General features: G+C 41.6%; 1 protein-coding gene across 5 annotated transcripts in view; it reads left to right on the forward strand.

The window, feature by feature from the left end:
• The window catches only part of LOC122523862 (protein trachealess), a 95,332-nt gene that overhangs the window by 1,702 nt on the left and 78,522 nt on the right, over window positions 1–15,108 (forward strand). For all 5 annotated transcript variants that reach the window (XM_043645795.1, XM_043645796.1, XM_043645797.1 and 2 more), the window contains exon 2: window positions 13,960–13,992. In XM_043645795.1, the coding sequence (XP_043501730.1) occupies window positions 13,960–13,992 (33 nt within the window). The remainder of the gene's footprint in view (window positions 1–13,959; window positions 13,993–15,108) is intronic.

The raw sequence follows: 15,108 nt of genomic DNA on the forward strand, positions 1-15,108 counted from the left end.
GGAATGTTAGGAAATTTGAGACGTCAGTAATTTAAGTGACACTTGTTGCTGTCCTCGGTCCTCCTTAACGCGCCCGTTGTCTACTCAATCTCAAATTCTATGGGGTCGTCGCAAAGTATAGTTCTCTCTCTTTCTCTCTCTCTCTCTTTCTTTCTCAGCATCTCCGGAAATGTCGTCGTCTGTTTCACGAGTCTGCTTTAAAGTGAAGTTTGCTGTCGTTTATTTAATTCGTTACTCACCGATACTCGGGTTCGTACCGCCGGGAAAAGTTTATGCCAAGCAAAGTTTCTTCTTCTTCTTCTTCTTCTTCCATTCCACTTCTCGACGGGGGTCCCGTTTATTTTGAAGGACGCTCAGGGTTATAGAAAGATTGACAAAAGGAATGCACCAGTAAACGTTCAATGCAACTCGGCAATGGTCATTCCACTTGCGATAGATAGGTGGTGGTCGTATATTACAACTGGGTCAGCGCACGGTGTGTCTTCTATTGCAGTTAATTATAATACAGTGACGTAGAAACGGGGCATCTTGTAAACGTCGTACATAAACGACTAATCCAACAGAGGAAAGAAGAAAGTGACTTAATAAACTGACCGTACGTACGTACCTTCGAATAGAAAACACGTAGGTAATATTATTTTTTATTATACCACGAATTTATTATCAAAAAGAAACAAAACAAAACAAAAAGCTTCAAGTTAAGACGTTTCAACCGGTCTACATTATATATTTCACTATTATTGTGACACTAAAAAGACGTAAATTGTAAACCAGGAAAACCTGCTGCTGCTGCAGTGTGGGGGTAATACCGTTGATCTAACTGATACACGCGTATATACTTTCAACAATTCTATGGAGAAAGTTTACTCGGCATTTTAAAAAAAAAATATGTTTTGTTCCAATGATGCATGTGTGCCCGTGCTTCTTATTTTTTTATATTTTTTTTCGACAAGAGAGTAGTTCACCGTAGACTTTTTATTGGACGATATAATAACTGGGGAGGGTGGTAAAAGACGCGTAAAAAGAAAACAAAAAGAGGTTACTTTCGTCGTATAGAAATAAGTCTAACGAAATGACCTTTTCGGTAGTTTTTCAGGTTATTACTAATTCTAAATTAGTACTTTAATTAAAGTATTATACACGTAAAAAAGTAGGACGCGAAGAAGGCAGAGAATGAGATAGAGATAGAGAGAAAGATAAAGGAGTTTTGAACACCTGATGGTGGAAACACAAAGTGGTAATTAGTTATCGACAGAAGAGAGTGCATCTGTCTTCGAGCACGGAAGCACGGTCGCACAGGCATTGAGAGAGTTATTGAATGATGGCTCAGCCAACTACTAATGGGGCCGGACGCGCGCGAACATAAGGGATAGTAAGAAGCACACGGCCAGTAGAAGCAACATCAGTACGAGATAGTTGCCGTTGCTGCGACAGGGAATATCAAGGTTGTGCTGCCGTCGTTTCTCGTTAAACTGTTCGTCAGATAGAATGAGAGAGAGAGAGAGAGAAAGAGAGGATGTTTGTGGTCGATCAGAAATTCCTTAGGTTGATCAAAGATCGATACACCCCTCGTTCCCCGATGTGTATTTGATGGGTATCAGTAGCAAGGTCCTCTTGGTGGTAATCAACAATGTTAAATTACATAGTATGTTAATGAAAAAAAGCTTCTGAGGGAAGATAAGAAAAGAAGAGTTTTGGAATGTGTGCTTGTAGAAGTTGCATGTGCGTTAACCAAACCATGCGTGTATAGATGTATGTGTGGGGGTTTACATATACATACGTGGGACGAAGGAAAGGAGAGATAGTTCGGTAAAGGCAAGAGGGTGGGATAAAGAAGAAGAAGAAGATGAAGAAGAAGAAGAAGAAGAAGAAGGACCGCATGAGTTCGTTCAGAGCCAGGCTGGCTGCCGCTGACCAACCGATAAATAACTTGCTTGCGTTTTTATCGGCTCGACGTCGCTTCTCTTGTACGCATCTCGCGATAGTCTATACCTATAGATTGATGTATCCGTACGCGCATGTGTTTGTCTCTTTGAATGTATGAGAATAAACATATACACTTAGTAACCGTTGTAGAGAAACAGTCGATGGACTAGGGCAACTGTTGCCCATACACCGAGTTACAAGGACTTACACACCACCCCTCTTACCTACTCAATTTCTCTTTCATTCTCTTATCTTTTTCCAAAGTTGAGAAGAGTTGTTTCCGAGAGACTCTTATATGGAATTCTTTTAATAAATAATATTTTCATGGGGGCCCCTCCACTGGACACGACCGACCGACCATATCGTCGACCTTTACCTCATCCTCGATCCTTACCCCGTTCCCCCCCCCACTTCTATTCTTTTTCTTTCTTTAGTTTTCCTTTTCTTGCACCAACACTAATGCCACAGCAACAACAACAACAACAACAACAACAAGAGTGGGAAGAGTATGTATATGTGGGTCTACATATGCGAACAGATATTTAGAAGACATCTTCCCCTCTTCTTCATTCCTCCCACCCTTTCTTCAATCTCTTCACCACCACCACTACCACCACTTGCATTCGTGTTCCTCTTCTCTCTCTCTCTCTCTCTCTCTCTCTCTGTTTCGATTCTTCGGTTAAACCACCGTGCAGCCCGGTAGTTGGAAGCCCCAGACTTTTTTCTCGGCTATCGGCCAGTGGATCGCGCTGCGATGCTGGACTGCAATCAGAATTGATTATAGCCTGCCGAAACTCTGGCGCGGCGTGCTCATATTATACAACTTGCCCGCGGCTCTTGGTCCGTGGTTCTATCTTTCTTCTTCTTCTTGTTCTTCTTCTTTTCTTGTTGTTGTTCTTCTTCTTCTTCATGTTCTTCTTCTCCCTCTCACTTTCTCTCTTTCGAAACGAAACGAACCATCTTCTTCGTCATCCTCCTCCTCCTCTTCTTCCTCCTCCTCCTGCTGCTGCTTTCTTCCTCCTCGTCGTCATCGTTGTCGTTGTCGTCAATAACCAAGAACAGTATTTCTGTTCGATATGCACGCGAAATGACGATATTTTCTCATCAACGTCACTGACCTCCGCTTGGGACCATCGAAAAGACACCTCTTGGCTATCTTTCAAACTTTATAAACGGGCCCTGCATATACATTGTATTCTTATTTCATCAGAAAATTCCTGTTATCAGTACAATGTCCTGTCCTGTCCTGTTCTGTCTTGTGAGAAAGGGATGGTTGTTCGAAGAAACGTGGAATGCGGTATCAACCCGGGGATTCTCAAAGTGTTAATTAAATCGGGAGAAGAATATAAAAGTTTAGTGTTCCCTTGAAATTCGTCTCGTAAGATTATCAAGACCCAACCCACAACCCCTACCAATCCCCCCACCACCAGCCCTCATTTCATCGGTTCATGTTTTATTTATTTATTCGCAGGTTTGGTTGTTCATTTTTGTCTTTGTTTGTTTGTTAATTGGAGGATACTTGTCGGTTGACAGAAATCAAGTTGTATTACGGAATCGGTTTTGAATAAGTAAAGTAAGAAAAGAAAAGGAAGGTAAATGAGGTGATGGTGGTGGTGGTGGTGGTCCTCCTCATCTCTTGAATTGGCTAGACACGCTAATCCATCTTTTCGTTCGTGAGTAACTTTTTTCCTATTGGATAATGGCTTTTATAGGACGGTAGGGCAACAGGGAATGAGTAAGAGAGAGATAGCAAACGCCAAGCAAGCAAGCAAGCAAGCAAGCAAGCAACAAGTCGTTTTCGCGCGGGAATTACCTTGGCCTCCAATCAAGTTTAATAATGTAGATGCGGATCAGTGGATAAGAACAGGCTACTGATATCGGCGAGGGGTCCCTCACTCACTCACTCACTCACTCTCTCTCTCACTCTCTCTCTCTCGTTCATCCGATGGCTTACGATCCACCACACTGCTGCGTTTCTCTCCGCTCCTCTCCAATCGATTCTCTTTCACCATAATCGATAGATCGCGGACCATTTACCCGCGTAATAAAATACTCTTCTAAAATCCTAGACGGTGAGTGGGAGGGGGAAAATCGTTAGACGAGAATAAAGAAACTAAATATACTAAAATGAGAAAAAATAAGATGGAGGATCGAGACGAGGATGAGAAACAAATGAAAACAAAATTAAACCGAACAAAGGGAAACAAGTGAATGGAGTGTTGTTGTCCGGCTCGTGTCGGTTGTTTTATTCAGAGTTATTATTAGCTTATTCGAATAGTCATTTCGTTTTTATTGCAAATGATTTTTCACTCGGATACTTAATATCTTGTTCTTAACCAATGATAATTCAACTTTTTTAGGTTATCCGAGTAACTCATGTGTGTAACAATATTTGACACCGTTCCTTTTAACGTGTGAAATATATATTTAAAATAATAATTTGTTGAAACTTTTAGGTAAGCAGGTGGGGAGGGGGAGGAGAGGGGTATGCGAAAACTCGACATTCAAATATTTTTGATTTATCATTGAAATAACGGTCCTAATATTAATCAGTGAAAGTTTCGTAAGAGACAAACGAGTTTATTAAAACGATCTGTCGATGTTAAACAAAAGAAGGGGTTGGGGTTGGGGTTGGGGATGAAGGAAGAGAGATAGAAAAAAAAATATAGGGCAGAAGTTGAAGGGGGTCGAGTGGTTCTTATCGAAACAGCTTATCAATCGTGGGATTGTACAGATACGATATGGACACCACCACTACCACTACCACTACCACTACTACTACTATGGTTACTACAACCAAAGAGTAGTAGTGGGATTAGGGTGAAACTGCACAAGGGGTGGATATCAATCTAATAGTAATGAACAAGCGACTTTGAGTCCTGGAAGACTTTGAAATATACATTATGCGGGGATTATGTTTATGCATGCGGGAAAGGCGCTGAGAGTATTTTTCTTTTGATATAGAATGGTTGTTTGGAAAAAAAAAAAAAAGAAACAGAAAAAACACCATCTTCGTCATCTACCACCACCACTACCACCACCACCACCACCACCGTCGGATGAGATTTGAATAAAAGTATCTGTCGCGTTCCTTCTCTCTTTCGTTATTGGATGAACGCGATTCGCTAGCTTCTTCTTCTTCTTCTTCTTCTTTGACTTCTTCTTTTTTTCTTCTTCTTCGTTCTTTTTTTTTCTTTTTTACAACTGCGTGCTCTCATTAAATATGTATAGATTCGCACCCCCGGACTCTTGCTGGCTTTTTCTTACCAGCAACTTCACACACACATATATATATACATATACATACACGCATACATGTTCCGTATCATCGTAACAAGTACCACCCTTTTGCTACTTTTCTTATTTTTCCTTACTACTCGTCTCTCTCTCTCTCTTTCTTCGTATCTGTTTTTCTTTCTTTACTTATTTATTTATTCCTTTTTTTTTGAGTTCGTGATAATAGAAGTCGCAGGACGATTATGCGAAACATATGTTTTACAGATTGTAGTATTGCGTACACGTACGCACACGCGCGTACGAGTATATACGCTCAAATATTTTGTTTGATTCTCGAGAAGGGTAGGAAGTTTTAAGGAAAGGAGTCAGGAGGATTCTTTATTAAGATGCAGTGTCAGCAGCGGTTTCATTTCTTCGCGAACAAATGGCCCGCGAGTTATCACCCTTCGTTGAGAGTAGGGGAAATACCAGAGAAGGAAAAGAAATAAAGAAAGAGAGGGAGAGAGTGAGAGGGAAAGAGAGTGCAAGACCCTTCCATTTAAAAAATGTAAATTCGTTAATGCAAGTAGTGGGAGCGTGAAAATTTGTTCCCCGCTCTTTCGAACCTTCTTTTTCTTCTTTTTTTTTTTTTTTTTTTCTTCGAGCGAGTTTCGCGGCAAGCAGGCACCCTATTACCTGAGACTATTATCCAATACAAAAAATCAAATAAAGTATGCTAAGTTACGCTTCGAAGGACTTTAGGGAGTCCCGACTATCCAGGGGGGTTCCGTTTGAAAGAGGGCTCTTCGAAAAATTGTATTCTCTATCTTTCTTTTCTTTTCTTTTGCTTTTTCCTTCTTCCCCCCTTTTTTCCTCTCCTCGTCGCTGGTGTATGAGCAACGCAGCAGAAACTCCTACGGTACTTTCACTCGAATTGGCAAAATACAACGAAAAAATCAATGCACGCGTTTTAGAAGAAAACGAATGAGGCGTGTTCGTATTAATCGATGATTAGAATTTGTAATAGGGGAAAAGATTTTTCATTCGACACAGATACGAGCAACAGCAAGTTAATGATACCTTTTTTTTTTCTTTTCAAATTGCACGATAAACAAACAGTTTCCATATTATTAGGCAAAGAACGAACTATTCATGCATTTGGAACAAAGTAATGAGTAGTATGTAATAATTCGGTGGTTAGAAAATTTGTATGCGAGAGAGAGAGAGAGAGGAAGAGAAAGAAAGCTAACACACTACACACCGTGAGTCGGTTAGATCGAGCTGAATCGAGTTGATAAGGTTAACTGAGAGATACGGGGGCGTAGGGAGGTCAAGTGACCGCGTGGGCGGCATCACTCGCCAACAGAATATACCGATGATTAAGCTACGCATACAAGTGTACGATATAGTACTAAAGTACTCGACAGAAGAAGAGTCCTAATCTTTCATTCGCAGAGAGAGACTAAAGTCGATTCTAACTACTTGACACCTCGTTACGGAAGGGTTATTCCGATCAAATTTCGGTTCTCTTAGGCCTATCTTTTTTATTTTATTATCTTCCAGATAATCTTTTTATATTTTATTTTTCCCTATCACGAGATTTTGGCTATTATATAGCCTATTTTTCTTGTTGTTTCATTCGTTATTGTAGTTATATTTCTTTTGGGATAATGTGATGGGAGTGATTTTTTTCCAAACGACATAAAAATCGACACCATGAAGTTAGTCGGTATTTACGATACGCGGCAAAGCGATTTCAAATTTACGGCATGAAGTTGTCTTCTTCTTCTCTTCTTCTTCCTCTTCTTTTTTTTCCTCAAGCGGGTCACCCATCCAAGTACTAATCGTACTCAGCGCTGCTTGACTTAAATTATCGAGCGGGAAGTAGTTCTATCACCGCGCCATGGCCGTTGACGCATAAACTAATTCTATATATTTCACTTATATTTAGCGTGGACTGATATCTATATTTTGATATTTTTTTTTTATTCTTTCTTATATATATAATATATCGATCGATTGAAAATATGTTTCCTTTCATTTTTTTTGTTTCAAGTAATTTTTGAGGTTATTGAGGTTATATTCGTTATGTACATAAGTACACACACTATATTTTTTTTTTATTTTTCAATACGTTTTTATCGTAGCCATTGATTAAAACAAACATCGTGTAATTATGGTTGAATGTTCTGAACGATATTTCAGGAAAATTCATTCATACTAATCGAATAGGATCATTCCAGCGTAAACGTTACGTTCCTGACGATGAATCACCGTACGAGTTTTATTCTCGTTATTTTTTCATCTTGAGTTACGTGTAACTGTTCTTCATAAATTTACATTTTTCTTATTAATCATTAAATATTCGCGAATAAAAATGATTAGAATTGCTTGTCAACACATACCAAATACGTCGGTGAAAGATCGAATATTTGAGTTAAGTTATTCAATTTCATTCTTTGATAATAATTTTCTATTCAAAATTAGAGTAAAAAATCTAACGTACGTTAGAATAAAACGAGAACTCTCGAAGACATTTGAGAAAGTTTGGGATACTCTATGGGAGACTGGAAAAGAGACAGAAACAGAGACAGAAACAGAAACAGAAAGAGAAAGAGAGATGACGATGAATCAGCGTGCGAGTACCTTTTACGTGACTTTCTCATAGCACTCGTAAGTTACATTCGGATGTACAGCTCACGCTTACGGGTCTCTCTCCGTCGGAGATCCAATGAATAATACAGCCGCGGCACAATTAGCTCCGCCATTTTCAATTTAATCGACGAATTATCAACCCTTCGGGGAACACGAGGCACTCGTTCCTATAAGAAAAAGCTCCCATACGGCGTACACGGGACTCTGTGCGTTTAGAGAAATGAAATCCATCGTGTCTTCTCAGCGGGCAGTGTTCCCCCCACCCTCCCCCCTCCTCATCCCCCTCATACCCCCTCTTCCCACCCTCCTCATCCGTCGTCATCCTCTTTCTCGTCCACGTTGCTAAGAATTCTCCCGTAAGAGAATCTTCATCCTTTTTTATCATCTTTCTTCTTCTTCTTCATCTCTTCAATTTTATTACCTTCGACGCGTTATCGTGCTCGACATCGCTTACACACTAATCGTAACGTTCTTCTTCATGGATTGCCAAAACGTTAATCGAACGAAGGAACGAGCAAGCGAGTGAGCGAGCGAGTGAGCAAGTGAACGAGAAAACCGATCATTTTTCATGCAGGAATAATGATAAGCCTTCTTCCATGATTTCCGACGTATTCCGAGATCGTATTTAAGATTCGATAAAAATTATACGATACATGGTGGAATGACGAAGGAGAAAAGAAAGAGATAATACGAACAAAATATTCGTAGCCTGAAGGTTATCCTCTGTGTGTTTGTGTCTGTGTGTGTGTATATGTATGAATATGAGTGCGCGTGCGTGCGTAGTTGATTTTTATCTTTTAGCTTTTCTCTTCAGTTATCTTTGCTCTTAGAAAATGGAATCATGATTTTTCCCATCGAATCGATATTTATTTATATCCAGTACGATGAAAATAAAGTATTACCTTCTTCTTCCCCTCGTAATTAAACTCGATTAATAAAAACCCATCGATTTACGAATGATTTTCGAAAAAAAAAAAAAAAAACGGTAAAGCCAATTTAGTTTTAGGTGCGTGCCAATGTGTCCAATTCCCCTTTCAAAAGAGAGAAATAAAAGAAAAGGGGGTGGGGAGGGGAGGAAGTTGTTATCGGAGGACAGGAGGTCTCGTTTTCCTTCGGAGGATAATAAAGATCGGAGTTTTGGAATGAGGAAAAAAGTAAGCAAAGCGGGGAGGAAATGGTGGTGGGGGGGGGAGAGGTTGGGGCGTTAAACGGTGGCTTGGATTCTTCGATGCAAATGAGAGTCCGAGTTGAGTGCTGCACATATCGTAAGAAGAAAATAAATGGTAGAAGGAATGAAGGAAGGAAGGAAGGAAAAGGGGTGTTAGGAGGAGGGGGAGGGGGAGGGAAGGTAGGCACACGCGCGTGCACAAGGAGAATCCATATATTAACACGCGCGTGCTCGACGGGATCGACGACAGCTAGCCAGGACGAAGGACAAGAGTTGCCTTCTGGCACCAGCACCAACACCACCACAAACAGCAGCAGCAGCAGTAGCAGTAGCAGTAGCAGTAGGCTCCCCTCCTCCCTTCACTTTTGCTTAAAGAGTCCCCAGGTTTCTGCATCGTCTTTTACTTTGTGGGAGAATGAGAGAGATAGAGATAGAAAAAGAGAGTTCTCCTCTTCTCAGTGGAAACTGAATAAGGTAGCACGCAGACATTTAGGCGCCGGCCTACTCGAGCCAATAAATCGAAGGATGCCTCATTACTAAGCTTGTCTCTTTAATTGAAATCTCGTGTTTTTCCTTACAACCATACCTATTACCAACTACTAACACCACTATCTTCATCGTCATCGTCATCGTCATCGTCATCAACAACAACAATAACAAGACAACAGTATCACTAATACTATTGGACTGCATGGATTCCTTTTTTTTTATGAAACACACTGCAGGTGTGAATCGAAAGTTTTATTCTAAGGACTTTTAGTTATTCCCCAAGAGGATGCGTAAAACTGAACTTTCAATGACTTCCACATTCGGTGTTTCGAATTTGTAGGGATTATTTTTGGTAACTTTTTTGGTAACTGTTAGGTTTTCTCGATAATCTACGAGTAGTTTCTTAACTAAATCTTCTTTTTTGTTGGTTTATTTCTTGGGATATTGTATGTACGAAGTAGCTATCAACCAAGAAAGCAAGCAAGCAAGCAAGCAACCAACCAAGCAACCTATCGTCCTTTTTATCTGCAAAACACGCTGAGACGTTTTAATAATGACTTCGACTCGGCTTCACCGCGACGAAATCTCCGAGGATGGTTATTAAGTTAATTAGGACGGATCCAAGGGAAGTTATTAAAGATGGTAAATCGCGTTCTAACCGTTCATGTATGTTGCCTATATAGAAATGTAGATGTATGTATGTTACACGGAAGAATTCACTAAAGTCCACGAGAAGAAATCTCACGATCGAGAGTGAGAGAGAGAGAGAACGAACGAACGAACGAACGAATGAACGAAAGGTCATGTGCGTGACGTTAATCGAATAACACCTACGTCACGTATATAATTAAATCTTAATGGAGACACGGATTGCTTTTCTTCGTACGACGTTCAAACGAATTCCAAAATTCCCCGTACCCTTTCTACACACAACTATAAAGATTCACCTACAAAATCCTAAATATAGAGACCAAAAAAAAAGCAAGCAAGCAAGCAAGCAAAAGAAAAGGGGACACAAAAGAAAGGGTTGTTATGTCTTTGCGAGAAAGCATCGATCCGGATCGAGTAGATCATTCGATTTCGTAACGATCCTTGTCGGTACGATTATCCTGTTGACGCGGAGGGGAAAAGAAAAAGAAAAAGAAGAATGGAAAGGAGTGGTCGAAGTGGTGGAGGTGGTGGCGGGGGGGTGGGTCGGGTGATCGGTTCGAACGGGGGAAAAGAAGTAACGATAGTTCCCTAATAGGGATCAACGAGAGAACGAACGTTCGTGGAAGCTTTTTTTACACCCTTCTTCCTTGCCCCTTCTTCTTCTTCTTCTTCCTTTTCCTCCTCCTGTTCCCCTCGATTCTGTATCACCACCCTTCTTCTCGTCGTCGTCTTCCTTCTCCTCCTCCTCCTCCCGCGCACAACGGCACGTCGAGCTATTGTACAGCGTTAATTGTAACTTCAGAACATATCTCGGGTCCGTTGGGCTAAGAAACGCATTCCGGTTTTCGTCGAACCGAACTCCTCGTATCGGGTGGAACTCGCGGTCTCCCGGCCGATGGTATTGGCAGCAAACTTTTTCTCAACTCGGCTCGTGTCTCTTCTCCCGACATCCGCGCGAATGCGGTAGCAGGGTGTGGTGTGGTGTGTGGTGCGTGGTGTGGTGCTCAGTTCGAAGGAACATTGAGGAAAGAAAGAAAGAAGAAGGAAAGGGAAGGAGAGAAAGCAAGAAAGAACGAGAGAGAGAGAGAGAGAGAAAGAGAGATTGTTATACGTGCTACTGGTTCCCCTTGTGTTATACCACCGAGGCAAGAATGTTCCCCGTGTTGGTTCGATTAATCAGTCGTTTTTCGGTCTCTCGCTCCGGGCCAATAGAGGTAGAAAAAGTTAACGTATGTGATAATGCGCCAGCTATGTCTCTCTCTCTCTCTCTCTCTTTTTCTTTTTCTCATTTTCTTTTTCTTTCTTACTCTATCTCTTTCCCCGTCTCCATTGGAACGCGGGAGAATCGAATCGTGCGGCATGAAAGGTGACTGCATATAGCTGCCTATACCAAAACGGCCAAAGCTGAAGAAGAAGAAGAAGAAGAAGAAGAAGATGGAGAAGAAGAAGAAGAAGAAGGTGCACTGACCCGGAGAAAGGGCTAAACCTTTTTTCCATTCTCGATACTTATTTTTCTTCTTCTGCTGCTGTTGCTCTGCAGCTCTTGCTGTCGTTCAGTTCATTTGATCAACAATAAGACACCGAGGACTAATACCGGAATCTCCGTTTCAATTTCATTCGATATAATATCATCCTCCCCTTTTTTATCGTGTTATTAGGAACTTTCCGTTAGTTCGCGAATTTCAATAAAGAGGGTGGTGAAAGGAACATAAGTCACTAGGCTGGGTGGTGGTGTTTTTTTAGGCTGTTTTCTACATTTTCACGGGAGGCTGTAAGCGGCACTTGTTGTTATGCCGACACATCGCTTAGTCATTACGTTACCTAACCCACACCCTTCTCATTCTCCTGTTCGGTACACACGTAGTAGTCTACCCTACCCCATACTCCACCCCATCCCATACCCCCGAACGAGAGAAACAGTCCGTAGACGACGGGATAGACATTTCCTGCAGCCGGTGTATCCAAAGTTAAAGTTTACACGGCATCATGGATGAGAACAGAGAGTGTAAGAGAGAGAGAGAGAGTATGTGTAGGAGGTTGGGGGGGGGTTGAAAAGGGGTGTGGAAGATCGGAGTCGAAGAACGTGATCGCGCCATGTGTGTGATTTGAAGTTGCCCTCGGTGATCGCGTATTATGACTGCTTGTAGAGGCCACGTTTGTGGTCCTCCCAACACCCCTTACCCCATCCCTCTTATTCCTATCCCCATCCCCAACCCCCTCCCCATCCCCATGAAGACTTTAAAGGCACATGACGCCGGGGCTAAGTTCCCACTTTCCAAAAAATATTCTCTCGAGTTTCTGTTAGTCGGTATTCGGTGAAAAATGATAAGGTATTAGGTGCAAATTCGTTCTGTTGATTCTTCTCCCGCGTTAAAGCCTCTAATTTACTGCACGCGAGGGCAACACCCAACTTCGAAAGTGGATCATTCCTTCCGCGTTGTTTCCTTCCTTCCTAAAAATACTCACGAAGAAGAAGCGAAAGAGAAAGAGAGGGAAAGGGTGTTCGATAACTGTGATGGAATGTTGGAGTTTAATAAGCGCGATAATTCGCATAGAGAGAAAAAGAATGAACATTTCTAACATCAGCCCTTCTCGCCAACCCCCTACCCCTATCCCTAACCTAAGGTAAAAGTGGAAAAGCAATAAAGGGTGCAATAAAGCAACCGTTCGGCTTTCTCACGTTCGTTTGTTGGGGTGTAGGAGTTGGGTGGTGTGCGTTAAGGGGGTTGAAGGGAGAAGACTTGCATGGTGGTTAGTAGTAAGGAAGCTCGTGGAAGGGCTAAAGGACATTAACGGTAGAAGGTGGTAGAGACGTCGGTCATAGAGACGTCCGGTCGCCCAATTACTCCCGCATTAAATCAATGTTCCAGGGGTTGGCTTCTGGTAATAAAGTCTGCCCGACATATCTCCACGAGTACAGTCGAGAACTCGAAAGATGAGAGGGGAAGACCCGATGTCGAAGAAGAACGGGGGATATACCGTTCTGGAATGTCCTCTTTGTCGTAATATTTGGCTTTAAATCATGTCTCGTTGACAGTTTCTCGTTCGAGAAGAACGCCTTCCATTCGCACCTTCTGATTCATCTTTTTTGTTTAGAACCAACCCTCCCTCCCTCCCTCCCTCTTTATTTTTGGTTTCTATCATTCATCTTTTCCATCTTTCCTTTCTAATTCAATTTAAATGATAGGCCAATAACAGCTAGCTAGCTGGCTAGCTGTGGTTTCTTTTATTCTTAGACGATTATTGTACGGACCCCCTGAATTTTTATCTATCATCTATCATCTCGTTGGGCTCGCTATTGTAATAGTTTGATTTTTAACGATAGGGAATTGTAGTTTCGAACGATAGCGGCAACGATTTGCCGTGTGCCTGCCTCTAGTGTGTTCCCTTTTTTTCGTGGCTAAGTAAAAAAGAATAAAAGGGGGGGACTTGATTATGGGGGTTAGGGGGAAGGGGGCTGGGGGTTGGGGGCTGGGGCGGAGAAGAAGGGCACCACTCAACCGCGAGATTACCTCTCGCCTACGATTTACGGCGGCGATCTTATTCATAGCCTGAACTTTCATATAAAAGCTTTTTCCTGTAAGCTGCGACACGCGTTTTAGCCTCATGGCTTAGTTTTCTTTTCTACGGGGGTGCGGGGGGGGAGGCGTTCTCATTCCTTTTTTTTTTCTTACAAAGCTTCTAGGTAGAATCGAAATGGGAGTCCAGGGTGTCGAGGATAATACGAAAAACGATCTCCTAATAATGTTAATCATATTTATCCTAATATTACATTTATAAATTAATGAAATCTCTAATCATTGAGATTTGACACCAAGGAATTAAATATCGGAACTTTTTGTTTTGATTTGCAGGTACCGAGAGGATGCGCTGTGTTGGACTGACAGGTAAGAGCACCGGTACGGTCGCCTTTCTTTATGCTTTCCAACCCGAAAAAAAAAAAAAAGAAAAAAAAAGAAGAAAAGAAAAACTAGGAAGAAAGTAGATCGAACGAGCAACGTTCAGCTCCTCCTTTCTTTTTTTTTTCTTTTCTTTTTTCTTTCCCTCTTCTTCTTCTTCTTCTTCTTCTTCTTCTTCTTCTTCCTCTTCATAAACCCACGTAAAACACATTTTTTAATTCGCGTGCTAGTTTATTATCATTATTATCATAATCATCATCATAATCATAATCATCGTTCTTATTGCTTCGCGATAAATATTCGTGACGAAAGGAGGGTTTATGTCTCTGTGTATGTGTACGTGTGTGTATGTTGTGTATCAGAAAACGTGGCAACGGTCAACTGAGTGAGGGTTAGAGTAAGAGAGAGAGAAAAGGCGTATGGACTGAATTTCGTTTTATTCCGAGACACGCACGTCGATAGAAGGAGATGAAAAAAAAAGACAGAAAGAGAGAGAAAGAGAGAGAGAGAGAGAACTCGAAATGGAATGGAGTCGAGGAAGGCAGCCAACAGCAACTTCAGCAACTGCAGCAACTGCAGCAACAGTAAAAGCAGCAACAGCAGCAGCTAGTAGGGATATAAAAGAGCACAACGGGGACTCGTGAGGTGATTGATACAGGGAGATTGACGTTGCGACGCAATTCCATTGTTCAAAGTGAGTACAGCGACGCGCTCGTTCGCGGCGAGCAATGAGCGAAAAGCAACAGAGTCTCTTCTCGGACTGAACTTCTTTTTTACGGATATAAATCAAGTATTTCTCTCTCTCTCTCTCTTTCCGTACTGAGAGAAATAGTGACCAAATGGAAGTAAGCCGAGAGAAAACCGATCTCTTTCGGATTTCATTGGGGACTCCTCATCCGCAAACTTCTTTATGAATTCGTCGCTAAACGCAAACGTGGAAAGAAAGAAAGAGAAAGAGTGATGAACAGCAAAGGGGGAGGTTTTCTTAGTTCAAGTTTCTTCTACAGACGAAGTAGGTATACCCAAAAATAAAATAGGTCACAAAATAGGTCCCATCTTTTGGATTTCATTGGATTAATCCAAACTTTTTTATTATGAATAGTA

Source organism: Polistes fuscatus, unplaced genomic scaffold, assembly GCF_010416935.1.
Source record: "Polistes fuscatus isolate 324 unplaced genomic scaffold, CU_Pfus_HIC Scaffold7, whole genome shotgun sequence".
NCBI classification, from domain to species: domain Eukaryota; kingdom Metazoa; phylum Arthropoda; class Insecta; order Hymenoptera; family Vespidae; genus Polistes; species Polistes fuscatus.